Genomic DNA, 14825 nt, shown 5'->3' with positions numbered 1-14825 from the left:
CATGAACGCCTTCTCCTCCCAGCGACGGTCCTTCTCTCTGAGCGTCCGGGACAACGAGCAGCTTTGTAAGTTACACGTCAAGCACGGACGTGTTGCCCTGTGACACCTCTTTTATCATCGTTTAAACATTTTACCTTCGCCGCTTCCCTTCCTGAAATCTTGATTCCCGCTGGCGTGGGGTCACACCCTTCCTCTGGGCTCTCGCTCCCCTGCGTGCTCGGAGCTCAGGCGTCACCCCCTTTATGCCGGGGAGTCACCGAGCTCCCCTCCCTTCCACACCCTCCAAAAACCCTGAAGACGAGCTCCTCCGCGCAAGACCTGTGTTTTCTCCAGGTCCGGATGCCTTGTGTGCCAAGACGGCATTCTCCCAGATAAACTTTTCTCTCCACTAAAATTCAAGCGCGAGCACCCTCCCCGCCAAACAACCACGCCTCGTACCTCTTCACACCCCCTGGGGACCCAGCGAGCACACGTATTCTCGCAAACGGTCCCATCAGAGCTGAATTTCCATCCATCCACAAGGCACACACAGATCAGCTGACGCCCCAAACCTTGGGGGCTTCATCAGGGAAAGGCAGCCTCCCGTCTGAGCGACCCCTCGTCCTCTGAAACCAGCCCGCGCGTGACCCCACGTCCTAGGCACGCCGAACGCTTACTCTGAGTGAGAAACACGGTACTTCTTACCTTTTTGCTTCTCATATAGGAAAGGCGGCCCTCGTGCGCGTCGGGGTAAGTGCAAAACAGGTACGTGGTGATGGCATGCTTTAGAAAGGAGTCACCAAGCATTTCAAGCCGCTCCAGGTTAAACCCATCGCTAGCATTTGAAAGGGTCAAAGCCTGCAGAATGAGTCCAGGGTTCGGGCCAAGAGTCCTCGAGGAGTAGCCGGGACAAGGGCTCTGCGCAGAAGCCCTCCCGTCCCGGGGCGCGGGAACAGCTTCGTTAGTACCGGGCGTCGTGGCCGCTGCGGGACTTCCATCTGAGGTAGATGTGTTAGCATTTCCATCAAGGTATTTGTTACTCAGGAGAGTACATTCATCGCTGGGCTTGGGCTGGTTCTCGTGACTGTATAAATTCTGAATGGGATATGAGGTAGTTGGTTGTACAGGTATTTCCTGCTTGTAGTAACTCAGCTGATTTCCTTGGCAAAAGTCTCTGTTAGCTAAATCGCAACCGCCATTGGCAAGGTTTTTACTGTACGAAAGACCGTTGGTCGCCGTGAGATCTGTCGAAGCTTCGATCTGGAGCTTACCGGGTGACTCACCGAAGAGCGTTCTGCAGTTCACAGACATTTGGTCGTGATTTTCTAGAGAGGAGGTTCTAATAGCACCTTGACGTGCAGCATTTTCAGGGACTACAATTGTGCTGTGCTTACAGTAATTATCGTTTTCAGCCCAAGAGGAGCTAGCAATTGAGATGAAGGATTTGCTGTCAATAGATTTCTTCCACCCGAAGTCTAGGTTGGGGTATCTGCGGAGACATTTTTACGACTTCGTCAGACCCTTCAAAAGGGCGAGGTTCAGAGCAAGAACAACGTCAACGACATAAATAAGTAAAATAACGATCCCTCCAAACGAGCTCCCACTTTGGAGGAGAAACAAGTCTCCGAGGCAGAAATCACCATATCGGAATTCTGCCCCGAGTACGTCAGGCAGCGGGACGTGGCTCCCTGCACCGCTTTAATCCGCCGCCCGACAGCAAGCGCGGGGTGGGGGCGACGCGCGGGGTTGGCAACGGGACCCGGAGCCACCGTCTGGGCTGGGATCCCAGGCCCTCCGGCTAACGAGCTCGTGATTTACGGAACCTCTCTGCGCCCCGGCTTCCCACACTCGGAAGAGGGCTGACCACTCCTACCCCACAGGGCTGTCCTAGTGATTAAATGACCCAAGACAGGCCACGGCATCCGAACCAGTGTTTGACGCCGAGGTTAAGTACTCAGCAAATGCAGCTGTGACTACTACTATCCTGTTTTAAGATTCCTTAATCCCTGGAACCACTGTGGTCTCCACAATTGGGTAACCGAAATTAATCTGAGTGGTTAAGCCAATAATTTCCTTAGAACGCGGAAACTTTCCTAGCGGGAAGAGAAAAAGACAAGGAACATCTTGAGGCAATTGCCATTTAATAGAGACTTGATTTTACAGAAGAGGAAGTGGTCTTCCAATGTCAGCAGGGCAACAAAGAACTGTTTCCGTTTTCGCTCTGACCGCCATCACTGAAGGAGGAACGACCCCCTTCTCCCTGTGCAACTTCACAAGAATGTAGGAATCAAAGGATGCATTTATTTCATGTGTGAGACATCCGTGCTTTCTTTTTAAGCTTTTAAGAACCGTTTTATATAAAATTAAAATCGGAACTTAATGCAGTTCTTCTGCAAACAGGCTTCCATAACCCCGCGCTCCTTCTGGCTGACAGCACAGGCATACCTAAAATCCACGGGAAGTGATCGGACTCCCACGCCAGCATCGCTGGCCGTTTGGGCTCTTAGCTCCTCTGCGGTCAGAAGGCAGTGAAGGCGGTACAGTATGCTAGGGAGACAGACTGCTTTTCTCCACAGTGATGCTGGAATCGGATGTATAGCACAGAGCTCTGGAACCAGGATCTTTGAAGAAGCAAAAATGTGGACAAATATAAAGCAAACACACAAAAGAATAAAAAATTAAAGACCAGTTTCACTAATGGATAAAGACGAAAATCAAGAATATTAGTAAAGTCTTACTTCTAAAAGCAATCCCTTTTAAGGCTTAAGGCTGAATGGGATTTAATCTAGGATTTATAAGGATGAATCGAATTTTGCCAATAGACCAAGTATCAAAGGAAACCCATCATATTTCCAAAAAGCCATTCAAATACAGGTTCACACACGGTATTAGCTAAAACGTGACAAAGCCTAAGTGTTGGGGATCTTCCAGAAACTTCCTAAGTCACTCAGTTCAACCTGCTGATAAAGAAGTCAAACTTAACGTTTCAAAATAGTAAATGATGCTAGAGTAATAGTGAACACATTACCTGTTTATTCTGCAGACTTTCCCACTTGGCTTTTCTCTTCTCAGCACTGCTTAGAGGAAGGGCTTTCCCCTTCTGATTCAAATGGCGAGGTGTCAAAAGATTCAGTCTATAAGAATTTCAAAATATTTTTATCAAACAAAAAGAAGTATCCCCCCCCCCCACCCCGACCCTTCACAGGGGTTCTCTAGCTCAGTGTGCCTACAAATCACCTGAAGAGCTCATTTAAACTGAGGACTCCTGGACCCCACCCTGGGCAGTTCTCTGTGCAAAGAATCTCCCGGTTTCAGAGTTGACAGGCAGGCAGTGGGACAGTGACCCCCCTATGGTTGTCTGCCGACCTCTGCAAATAGTGCCTCAGGTGACAGTCAAATGCCATCTCTGAAACCCCTTACCTCGAAGATGTGTGGTCCACATCCAGCAGTGGCTGGTTGAGATTGGTCAGATCAAGGTTATACTTTGTTTTATAATATTCTGCAAAGGTTTCATACTCAGGGGAAGGAAATTTACTCAGTGGGGTAAGATCAGTGTATACATCAGCTACATAAAATCGATGAGGCTGATCAAAATTACGGTATCTGAAAAAGAAAAACAATACACTTGAGGCAACTATTCTCAACGCGTGTTTTTAATATGAAAATGCAAATTATGATTTTAAAGTTTAAAGGGTGAAAACAAATAGCGCTGATGAACACTTCAATTCCAAATAATATATTTCAAGTGGGTGTCAGATGAAAATTATGTTTATATTAAGTAAAAATCGCTTCTCCATTCCGCCCTACGTTACGGTTAACCTCATTCTAAAGATCTCTGATCACTCTGATTAACACATGAAAGCTACATGGCACCTTTAACTCTCTCTTAGTTTCACTAATATATACGGGGCAGAACACTTTCAACATCCTACCAACTGAGTGAGCAAGCACTCTGCATTACAAACATGCTGAACGTGAAAGGTGCCTGCCACATAAATGCATGAAGGCACCACTCATGGTATTAACAGTCTGATGGCAGCTACCATTTAAAACAGGACTTTAAGGGGTGCCCGGGTGGCTCAGCCGGTTAAGCGTCGGACTTCGGCTCAGGTCATGAGCTCACAGTTCGTGGGTTCCAGCCCCGTGTCGAGCTCTGTGCTCGACAGCTCGGAGCCTGGAGCCTGCTTCGGATTCTGTGTCTCCCTCTCTCTCTGCCCATCCCCTGCTAGCTAGCACTCTCTGTCTCTCAAAAATGAATAATAATAAAGTCAAAAAAGTTTTTAAATATGATTTTAAGTTGCAAAGAAGAAAAAACAGAAATCAGGAAAGACCGAATTACAGCCAGTACTCTAATTTTATGAAAGGTTCCTATATTTAAATTTATTGCTCAGAAACTATCCCCTAAATTCTTACAAAATAAGAAAAAAAGCATCCTGATTTACTACTTCATTGCATTTAATACCATTATTCCCTATAAGAAGTTTAAGAAGCTATTGTTTACAATCAAATTCTTTAAGACTTTGGGGATTAAAACAAGGAAGATTTTGGGGTGCCCGGGTGGCTCAGTCAGTAAGCATCCGACTTCAGCTCAGGTCATGATCTCATGGTTCGCGGGTCTGAGCTCTGGGTTGGACTCCACGCTGACAGCTCAGAGCCTGCTTGGGATTCTCCCTCCCTTCCTCCCTCTCTCCCTCCCCTCGCTCTCTCCTTCCCCTCATTCTCTAAGAAATAAATAAACTGGAAAAATAAGACGAAGATTTTAAGAAAGCCTTTCAACAGCATGTAGATGATCTGAACTTCACAAAATCAAACCCCTCCACCCACAGCGTTCGAGGTGTGGTTTCTCACAAGAGGAAGTCAGCTAGGGAGAACAGGCCCCACCAGGAAGAGACACCTACGCTTCCCAGGAGATGCATCAACGCCACGGCCCCCCTGGGTTTCCACGTGAGGGAGCGACTCTCCCGAAACAAAGTGCCACCCCCGCGTGGCGCTCCGCTTAGACACTCACCTCGGAATGATGACTGCGTCCTGGTAATCTTCTAATTTAAAAACAAAGGGTGTTTCTTTTGAATACTTTGTGCTGGGAATGCCTATGCGAGCTTCAGATTTCTCAATATCTTCCATGAATTTAAAGTCAATGTCCAAAGTGCTGGAGTCATTCACTTAGGGAAGGAAAAGACTCTTTAGCTCGTTAAAACAGAATACGGGTGGGATTCTTACTTAAGCTACGTATTCGAGTAGGTGTCTAATTTGGAGTGGTCTCTAGTAAGAGATTTCTCTAGCGGCCACCATAAACTAACGTTACGCAAGCTTCCCTTTTCCAGCTAGTATCGGCCAACACGTCAGAGTCTGGGCCCTTCTTACCAACGTTAAGAGGTAGAACACAGTATGCTGAATCAGCGTCTGTGGGTTTAAATTCTAGTGCAGGTTTTTCAAGCCGAAGAATATGAGAGAATATATACTGGTGAAGTCTTGTGATCAACTCAAGCATTTGGAGAGACAACGTGAAACCAGACTTCTTCAACTCAATGGATATGGTAACCTCTCCGGAGCGCGTGTACACAGGAAAGTGCGGGATCTTAGCAAAAAGAAAAATCAAGCATCCCCAGAGTTAACAGGTATTTTATTCCATCACAAATATTTCATTTCAGAGGGGGAACGACGCTGTCAATCCGGGGAGCAGAAGGGACACCTTGATTTTTAAGTAGCAAACATTCTGAGGTAACGAGAGATAGCTTTAGCCGTTCCCTCTTATCAATAGCAGTCCTAAAGAACTGTCTACCTGAGGTATGGGTTTGGCCGTCAGTATTCCAAAGCATCTCGTGGTGTCCTCAGGGGGATAGAGCTTCCGCCTTCTGAAGTTGAGTTCATCAGGTAAGGGTGTCGTCAGAACCATTCCTATCACATACAGGTAACAGGGCTGATCGGGTTTGGGATAGCTATCCCTCAAACATTCCGGAATCTAAAATTAGAAAGAAAACTTAAGCAAGGGTGACAGCCTCTTGTCCAGACACTGGCAAACAAACAAACAAATTTACTTGCAGCTTTCCTAAAAGCTGATGAGAAAAAGGGAAGCAAACACCCAGGGCAGGAGGCCTCATTCCTTAACTCTGGGGGACAGCCAGCGCTGCTCAGGCCTGGGCTCTGGTGGCCCATGGTCACCTCCCTCATAATGCACTGCTGACTCTAACACCAAAACTTTATAAAAACGACCAAACCCTGTAGGGCATTTTCTTAGAAACGCTCTTCATTTCAGCTCTTTCTTTTGATCAGAGAACTCTTCCTTGCGGCTTTTAGTCTTTACTCACTGCAGAATATCAGAAAACATGCAAAATTTTACAAGTCCCACGTAACTGTATTGCTCAGATATCACCTCTACTATTAACTTTTTGACAGACTGCATCGTCTTCCAGATGTTTTCCTGTGTGCACACGTGGATCAACATACACACACACGTGTGCTTCATCACCCACGGAATGACACAACAAAGACTGTCGTCACCTTATTTCTTTTATCTCCAATTCCTACAATGAGAACATCTTTCTTGGTCAATACAGATCTGTATCTTTTTTTTTTTTTTTGTGTAGGGTTGGGGGGGGAGAGTGAGAGTGGGGGGGAGAGGGGGGAAGATCTGTATCATTTTTAATGGCTATGTAGTTATAGGAGTAAAATGCAGTTTAACGAGCCTGAGACTGTTTCCAAGCTCTCAATAGTTACACAACCCTACGCAACAGAGTCGTGAAGTTTCTGAGGCTCAGGGGCATAAATTGCATCTGTAATTAAAAGGCACAGAAATACTGGTGAGGAGACAGGGTTATCAGAATGCCAGATAATCCAGAATGTATCTATTGATTAAAACTGATTATGACTGACGACCTTTGTCACAGGAAACAAGCCCAGTGGTCTCCGGGGTAAATGTCGAGTAGGAAGACAGAGAAGCAAACCCTTGAGGAAAACTGAGGGAAACAAGCATTTCAGGGAACGGGTTAATATTCATAATTTTTAAACAACTGACATGATTTTGAATCTTGAAAATGCTCAGCTGAGTGAAAACCTTCTAAAAAGTAAAATGCTCAACAGCGCTGCAAAAAAAACCCAGAAGAACCATACTTCTAGGCTAGGATGAAAAATACACAGCAAAATTTTGCTTTTGTTTGCAACTCTTTTTTTTTTTTTTTTTTAAATGTTTATTTCTGAGAGTGAAAGAGGCAGAGCGTGAGTGAGCGGGGGAGGGCAGACAGAGAAGGAGACAACAGAATCCAAAGCAGGCTCCAGGCTCCGAGCTGTCAGCACAGAGCCCGACACGGGGCTTGAGATCATGACCTGAGCCGAAGTTGGACGCTCAACTGACTGAGCCACCCAGGCGCCCCTGTTTGTAATTTTTATGGGGGAAAAATCTTAACAAGTATTTTTTCAATAAGACCTTCAGTCCAGTACGGCTCTGCCCGGAAGTCAGACTCAGGGACATCTTAGCACATGAATCCTGCCAGGATGCCACAGAGTTATTAGCCAGACGCGGCACGCTGGCGGAACCGGCTTTGACTGCAGGCGGGCCACATCCTGGCTCCCGACAAATCCTTGAGCGGGCACCCTTCCACCTGCCTATCTTATCGTGCAAATCCTCTCTTGTCTTAGTCCCGAACGCAAATGAGGCCAACATCTTCCCGCTAAAGGGAATGAAACAAAAAACACCTCTCTAAAGGGAATGAACTCATTCTGGATAGAATTTGACAAATGAGGCCAAACTCCTTTTGAGGAGAAATACAAAAGCAATGTCCTAAGTGGAAAAGCGCACAGAGCGCACAAGGGAACGAGGAGGGGCTGGCTGATCTGGCAGAAGCTGTGATGGGAGGAAGCGAGCTGAGATCCCAAGCGGGCCAAATTACGAGGCCTGGGAAGCCAAGCAGGGGAATGCAGATTTGAGGTAGCAGGAAATAAAAAGTCAGAAAGGCTAGATTCATATGCAGTTCTAACCGATACTAACTGCCTTTGGGTAGCACTGTCTTCGCTTTGTGGAACCTGGTCTTCCTGGAACGCTGGTCTCTTCTTCGTCATGTAAATCGAGCTCTTCTTCATATTTAACCGTCTCTTTCCCAACTGGCATCAAATGGTCATCCAGTTCACCTAGGAAATGTACCGAGAATTAACATAAACAATCCGGATTTTGCCTCTCTAATAAGTAAATAATCCAGAGCGGCACGATATTAGAAAGCAACGGGAAGGGGGGTGAAAACTAAAGCAGCTTTGCTTTAATAGCACAGCGTAATCGGACGTGATGCTTCAGGGAGGCTGTTTTGGCGCTCATAAAAGTCAACATGAGCAGGATTACAAACTCTGCTCCAAGATGCAGAAATAACGTCTAAACGAGGCACAGCACAGGGAGTATAGCGCAAGGTGCTAGAATAGCATTGTATGGTGACAGATGGCAGCTACACTTGCGGGGGGCACAGCATAACGTCCAGACTTGGGGAACCACCATGTCGTATGCCAGAGACTGATGTAACATCGTGTGTTAACTACACTTCAATTAAAAAAAAAAAGTGTTTTTAAATGATGTCTGAACAGAGAAACGGCACTCTGTTTTACAAAGTCTATGGACAACAAGACTTCCCTTTTTTTTTTTAAGTGGATTAATTTGTAAACTAAACCGATCTGAGAAAACGATCCATTAAAACACAAACGCTCATGACTCAACAGTTACAAGAAGACCTTTATGTGTCGAAAAGGGGTCAGTAAAGGGAGCAAATACATTACAGGTATTCGCAGGGAAGCTGGGGCCTCAAAGCTGGTACATGTCACGGGACCCTCACGTTACACCGTATTTACGTACGTACGTCCGCCTTCACCAGAGCACAAGGAGAGCAGCGAGTTCAGAGGTCCTTGATGTGCTTTTGTTTTACAAGGGTTTCAACCTGAGTTTTATCTGCATGTGCTTTTCAATCACTCTTACCAATTTTGTGCAGTTTTTCACAGCAAATGAGAGCTACAACTCTTTCGGCCAATCGTATACAGCTCATTGGCGGACCCTGAAAGTAACAAAAAACATTTCCACTGTACATGAGCGTAGCTATTGATCATTAGCACATACGACTTCTAGGAAGCCTCTGCCCCAGCATCTTTAAAGCTGAACTTTACCAGAGTAAAGTTCTTCATTTTGAAAAATGCCAACAAGTTTGTTAAAACCCTGATTTCCACAGTTGAAACGGCCATTTTTAAAAGTCCTGCCCAGTAAAACCTAGATCAGCTATGATGGAGATCTGACAATTTTAATGAATACAGATTTCAGTAAGATTTTAACGTATCTTAGTTCGACTAATCTATGAAGAGGAAACAAACTAAAGATCTATCAAAATGTGACTATAACACACACATTAACAGCACAAATTTTCATATGTAAGAGAAGTTAGTCATCCTGGAATATCTGGAAATCAGTACTGGGACCAAGCACAGCAGTTACACAGAGGCAGATTTTCAGGTGAACAACCAAACAACTACAAAAGCCCAAACATATTTAATAAATTCTGCTCCTGGAAGTATCGTAAGCCACAGCTGAGGGATTCGGTCAGAAACGCTGATACTAGTTAAGATCTCAGAGGAAACTTTAGGGGTCATCTAGCTATACAGTCTGTTGAGGATCTGAACGTGCAGTTGACCACAAAAGAGACTTATAAACCTTCCCCGGAGAACAGATTTAAAGTGGGGCGCCTGGGTGGCTCAGCCAGGGAAGCATCAGACTTTGGCTTGGGTCACGATCTCATGGTTTGTGGATTCGAGCCCCGTGTCAGGCTCTCTGCTGTCAGTGCAGAGCCCACGTCAGGTCCCATCTCCCTCTCTCTGCCCCCATCCCCCGCACACTCTCTAAAATAAATGAACATTAAATAAAATTAAGAAAAAAAAAAGATCTAAACCTAAGTTACCTATAACTTGCATTGGCGTGGAGAAGCTGAAAAAAAAAATCCATTAGTGACATATTTTCAAGGCACAATCATTTCTTTTTCTAAACTTACAACAATGGAGGCTCGAAGAGGTGAGTTAATTGGCAGATAAAGAGTTGAATAAAATGTACCATCAGGCAACTCTCGAGTTCTACATTTAGGAGCTAGATGAGTGAACGGATCACTTGGTAATCTAGCACAGTATCTGTGAAGAAAAAGAAATTCTGATGCTAAATCCACAACTGAGAAATAGGGGAAAAAAATCCGTTTTGGTAGTCATATCCTAAAGTTTGAGTTTTTATGTCCCTCTTCCCCTCTACTGGATTGGTACTGACACGGGAAGTGTGAGTTCCACTGCTTCCAACTTTCAGTAAGATGGAACGGTGCCGTCCAAAAGAATCGTCTGCCGTGACAGTCGGTGTCAACACTGTCCAACAGAGCAGCCACGGAGCACTTGGAATGCGGTGAGGACAGCTAGGAAACTCACTTCGAATTTTATTTAATTTTGATTAAAGTTAAAACTCGAATTTAAAAAGGCACGTCCAGGGCCACCATACCGCACAGAAAAATATTGTGCGGAATCCGTAAGGAGAACACACCGCCAGGGTTTGGTCCTTGCTGTCTTATGTGCCCTGGCAAACTACCAGGCCCCGCCCAAGGAAGGCGTCAGAAGAGGCCGGAAGGACAGCCCGGTACTGACATATCACAAAGCATCAGAACAAGAAGACCGCCCCTGCCCTCCCACCACACCCCACGGCAGTACAAGGAGAGGGATACGGAGCAGGAAGCTAGCTTCAAGGGCACTGAGACTGAGCGAGGAGGGCGCTGGCTGGGACAGGAAGGTAATCCGGTGGGGGCAGGACTCACACAAGGAGGGCAGCAGAATGAGCAGCTGCCCTGCAAGGTCATGACCCGTGCATTCGGGACACCCAAACACGGCGGCAGCCCTGCGAAGTAGGAGACTGCCTACCTTCAGGGATACTAAACATAACGTAACTATTTTGAGGACAATGGGAGTCCTATCTCTCACTATGGAAGAAGCCAGAAACAAAGATGGAAAAGAGGAAAGCTAGAATGAACCCTGTGGTGTCATGGTAAAAGTGGACGTAACAACATAAAGGTAGTCAGGTATGCAAATAAATACAGCTATAAATGTGCACGTGAATACACACACACACACACACACACACACACACACACGTAGTTTCTAGCTCTGTCGACTAAGGAGCCTGAGAGTAGCAATACTCCAGAGGCAATGAACACACTTAGTACTCAGACTTTGGTTTCTAAACACCACTCATCTGCCACTAAAAAAGACCAGAAGCTTTTGGAGAAACAGCCAATATCTAGGCTGGGGCAAGGAAAATAGGAGTTAAATCTAGAACATCTTAGTGTGCCATAAAATAAGGAAGTGACCAAAGAACAATGGTGATGTAAAAAAGACTAGCTTGAAGGGGCTTCCACGGCCAAATCTGAGATAACTGTAACATCAAAACAAATAATAAATGATAGTGAGCAGAATATAACCCACTCAATAAAACAGAAGTCCCTCAGTTTGTATTAGATAAAAACATTAATAAATAAAAAGAATAAATGAGTGGAGAAAAGAGAAAGCTCTTCGTCACGGCAGAATGCCAGCAAACAGAACAGCGGAATCAGAAAATCACCATTTTGCAGATGCCGCAGCAATGATCAATTCAGGCCAGAAATATCAATGGATACTTAAACTAATGGGTGAAACCAGGAAGAGGAATAAATTTTACATGGTCTTAAACCACCTCCCCATGAACTACACACACTATGGAGGGAGAAAAGGCAACTTTACGACAGAGGAAGCTGGCAGACCTTCTGGAAGTGATCAGGAGCCACCACCACCAGTAAGAGCACAAATCGACACTGAGCGCGCCCGGCGGGACGGGATGGGAACAGAGCATCCCTTCTGTGATGTGCCGGCTCCAGTGCACAACCTGGGGCTCAACGTCGGAAAGAGCAGATAAAGCCACGCTGAGAGACGGCCTACAAAATGGCTGGCCTGTAAGCTTCAAACGTTTCAAGGTCATTAAAGTCAAGGAAACTGAAGAGTAATTCCAGGCTGAAGGAGACTGGAGAGATGAGAAAAACACACACAACTCGTGATCCTGGATTGGATCCTCTCCCTACCAAAAACATTCTCGCGAAACCTGAATGGGTCTCTCTGGGTGCGGGGCGTATGAGAGTTCTCTGCAGTATCCCTGCAACATTTTAAAGTGTGAAATGGTTTCAAATTAAAGAGTTAAAAAAAAAAAATCTTATGTCGGTTGCTGCTTTATTTTGCCTCTGCACAGAAACTTATCCTGATACATAATCTAGGCATGTAGCTGCTTTTCTTAGTTCTTGGAAAGGTTATTACCAATTCTGGACAAAGTAAATTAGCCCATGATCAGAAATACAAGTTAATGTATCGTCATCTTGTAATATCGCAGCTAATGGAAAATTCAACATCCCTCAACGTTCATGGCACGAGATTTTTCAGGACTAAAAAAAAAAAAAAATTCAGTGAGCAAGGTAAAATTAAATTAAATCTAATTAAAAGAAGCATCCCTTGGGGCACCTGGGTGGCTCAGGCAGTTGAGCGTCCTACGTGAGCTCAGGTCGTGATCTCCTAGTTCGTGAGTCAGAGCCCTGCGTCAGGCCCCACGCTGACAGTTCGGGGCCTGCTTGGGATTCTCTCTCTCTCATCTCTCTCTGCCCCTCTCCAACTTGTGCTTTCTCTCGCTCTCAAAATAAATAAATAAACTTAAAAAAAAAAATCATGCCTTCATTAAGTCAGCCTTCCAACAAAACCTAAACATTTATCACCGTGCAATACAGTTTTTACCTTTTGACCAAAAAGGAGCATGAGTGGAAAAAAGCAACTTCTTTTCTTTCTCTCACCAAAATATTACAAGCCACAAATGCAAAGACTGGTGATTGTCTGCAACAGGTAAACACTACAATACTCGCAGGTTTAGACCTAAGCCTTGTAACACTCCTAGGTTTTCCACGCAAGTGACTTCATATCATACCTGTTGATGTGTCCAATGGCCGTGTTGATCGTGACTCGCGGACCACCATCATCGGGCCTCAACACATATGGCGGGAACACATCGTCATCATCCACAACAGGTTCAACGTCAGTCTCACCCGCATCAACGGACTTGGAACACTTGTTTCTCAAGATCTGGACGTTGTAAAAACAGACTTTACGAGGAGAACAAATGCCGTGTTGCCCTATGTCAGTTGTCCGCCTCTGCACCTACGGAAAAAGCTCTCTTGACGTGCAACAGCGCTCTCTCCTAAACCTGCTTCAGAATTCCAAAGTCACCTGATGCAGAAACTCCCACCCGGAGCACTCCCCCCGCCCCAGCTCCAACCGTGGAGACACTCACCGCACGTGCACAAGGTTTGCACGGTACCATATCTACACACACACGCACACACACACACGCACACGCACAGGGGCTGTGTCATCACCCTGTGACGGCTCCACAACTCAGCCCCTCAACTGGGACTGCAGCGCCCACACCAACAGGACACACTTTCCAGGCATTTTCCCCCCACAATCCACAGGACCATTTTCACCGTGGGCTCTCAAACAGTTCGTAAAATACTGCTGGCTCTGTGGTTACTTGACTTTTCTTACAACGTACACACTGCACACCCTTGCTGAGACTATGCTCTGTAGGTAAAACTGCTTTTACCCATTTCTTTGCACATAAAAAAAAAACAAAAACAAAAACAAAGACACCCTACTGACTCTCGGAACTTACCTTTTCAATAGCTTTGTATGTTTTAAGGTCTTCTTCAAAACTTTTTATTTTGTCTGTATCTGCTAACATTATGTAATTAGAGATCGGTGCCCTTGCTCGTCCCTTAGATTGAACATAGGATCGATACTCTGTGGGTAAATCAAAACGAACCACCAAGTTGCATTTTGGTATGTCAACACCCTCTTCCACAATGCTTGTCGCAATAAGCAGGTTGGTCTCATGTGCTCGAAATTTCCTAAGTACCTGAAAAAAGTCCACCGAGAGAAGCAATTCTAAGAAATTTCCAAAGGAACGGTGCAGTACCAGTAAGTGAAAACTGCCGTTTCTGCCACGTGTGCAGAGAGACTCTGGTTTATTTTCAGCTGAGCACGACTCGAAAAATCAAAGTGCCCTTCTGCTGTACACAAGTATGCACGAGCCACAGAAAGCCTTCCGGGCGGAGAGGCTGGCTTCTTCAATGGCCACCACAGAATGCAGCCAACAGTGACCAAACGAATCCGCTTCTGGAGTCCTGCTGATACTCTGACCTCACACAGGGTATCTTCCGGCCGTGACACTGTGCCAACAGCCTCCCAAAGATGGCAAGACTCTTTCACTAGAATCCCTAAAACACTTGTAATTCAAAATGACAAGTAAGGCATTACTTACTTTCTGGCATCTTGGGACATTTTCGATTTAAGGAATCAGAACTACTCATTAAAAAAGGTAAGTGAACAATTTTTTATGTTAGATTTAAAATAACACCATTTCCCAATCTAGGAGAAGTTAAATTATAAAGGAAGCTGCCTTTTAAACAGATCTAGCATACCGGCTGTTAGACTCTCCAAACTTGGAATATTATCAAATAGCTACGGCATAGAAAACGAACGCCAACGTGAATTAGTCTACCTTGAAGTTAAATAACAAACTTCAAATAAAAACTTTTTGTTTGCCAGCCAGAGCACTATATTAGGTTTCCCATCTTTACAATGCTGTCTCCTATATTAAAATCTTAGAATGTATGAAAAACTTTAAGCCCAAATCTTTAAAACATAGCGTTATTTTTGAAGTATTCAAGGCAGAACTTTAAACGGAAAACAAAACACTTTATAGGAGAACAAATCCATTTTGTAGCTCAGTCATA

The 14825-nt window shown here is 45.1% G+C and overlaps 1 protein-coding gene across 5 annotated transcripts in view; it reads right to left on the bottom strand.

The window, feature by feature from the left end:
- The window catches only part of DICER1 (dicer 1, ribonuclease III), a 48909-nt gene that overhangs the window by 13118 nt on the left and 20966 nt on the right, over positions 1-14825 (bottom strand). For 4 of the 5 annotated variants that reach the window (XM_049612220.1, XM_049612222.1, XM_049612224.1 and 1 more), the window contains 12 exons: positions 13703-13945; positions 12959-13113; positions 9987-10119; positions 8930-9005; positions 7964-8103; positions 5762-5941; positions 5344-5557; positions 4988-5141; positions 3400-3582; positions 3008-3113; positions 2425-2600; positions 685-1468 (listed from right to left, as the gene is read on the bottom strand). In XM_049612220.1, the coding sequence (XP_049468177.1) occupies positions 685-1468; positions 2425-2600; positions 3008-3113; positions 3400-3582; positions 4988-5141; positions 5344-5557; positions 5762-5941; positions 7964-8103; positions 8930-9005; positions 9987-10119; positions 12959-13113; positions 13703-13945 (2544 nt within the window). Of the gene's footprint in view, positions 1-684; positions 1469-2047; positions 2601-3007; positions 3114-3399; positions 3583-4987; positions 5142-5343; positions 5558-5761; positions 5942-7963; positions 8104-8929; positions 9006-9986; positions 10120-12958; positions 13114-13702; positions 13946-14825 lie in introns of those variants that run through there. The other variant, XM_049612225.1, reaches the window with a different exon arrangement.

This window comes from Panthera uncia (assembly GCF_023721935.1).
Source record: "Panthera uncia isolate 11264 chromosome B3 unlocalized genomic scaffold, Puncia_PCG_1.0 HiC_scaffold_1, whole genome shotgun sequence".
In the NCBI taxonomy this organism is placed as follows: domain Eukaryota; kingdom Metazoa; phylum Chordata; class Mammalia; order Carnivora; family Felidae; genus Panthera; species Panthera uncia.
This window is presented reverse-complemented; position numbering and strand designations above follow the sequence as displayed.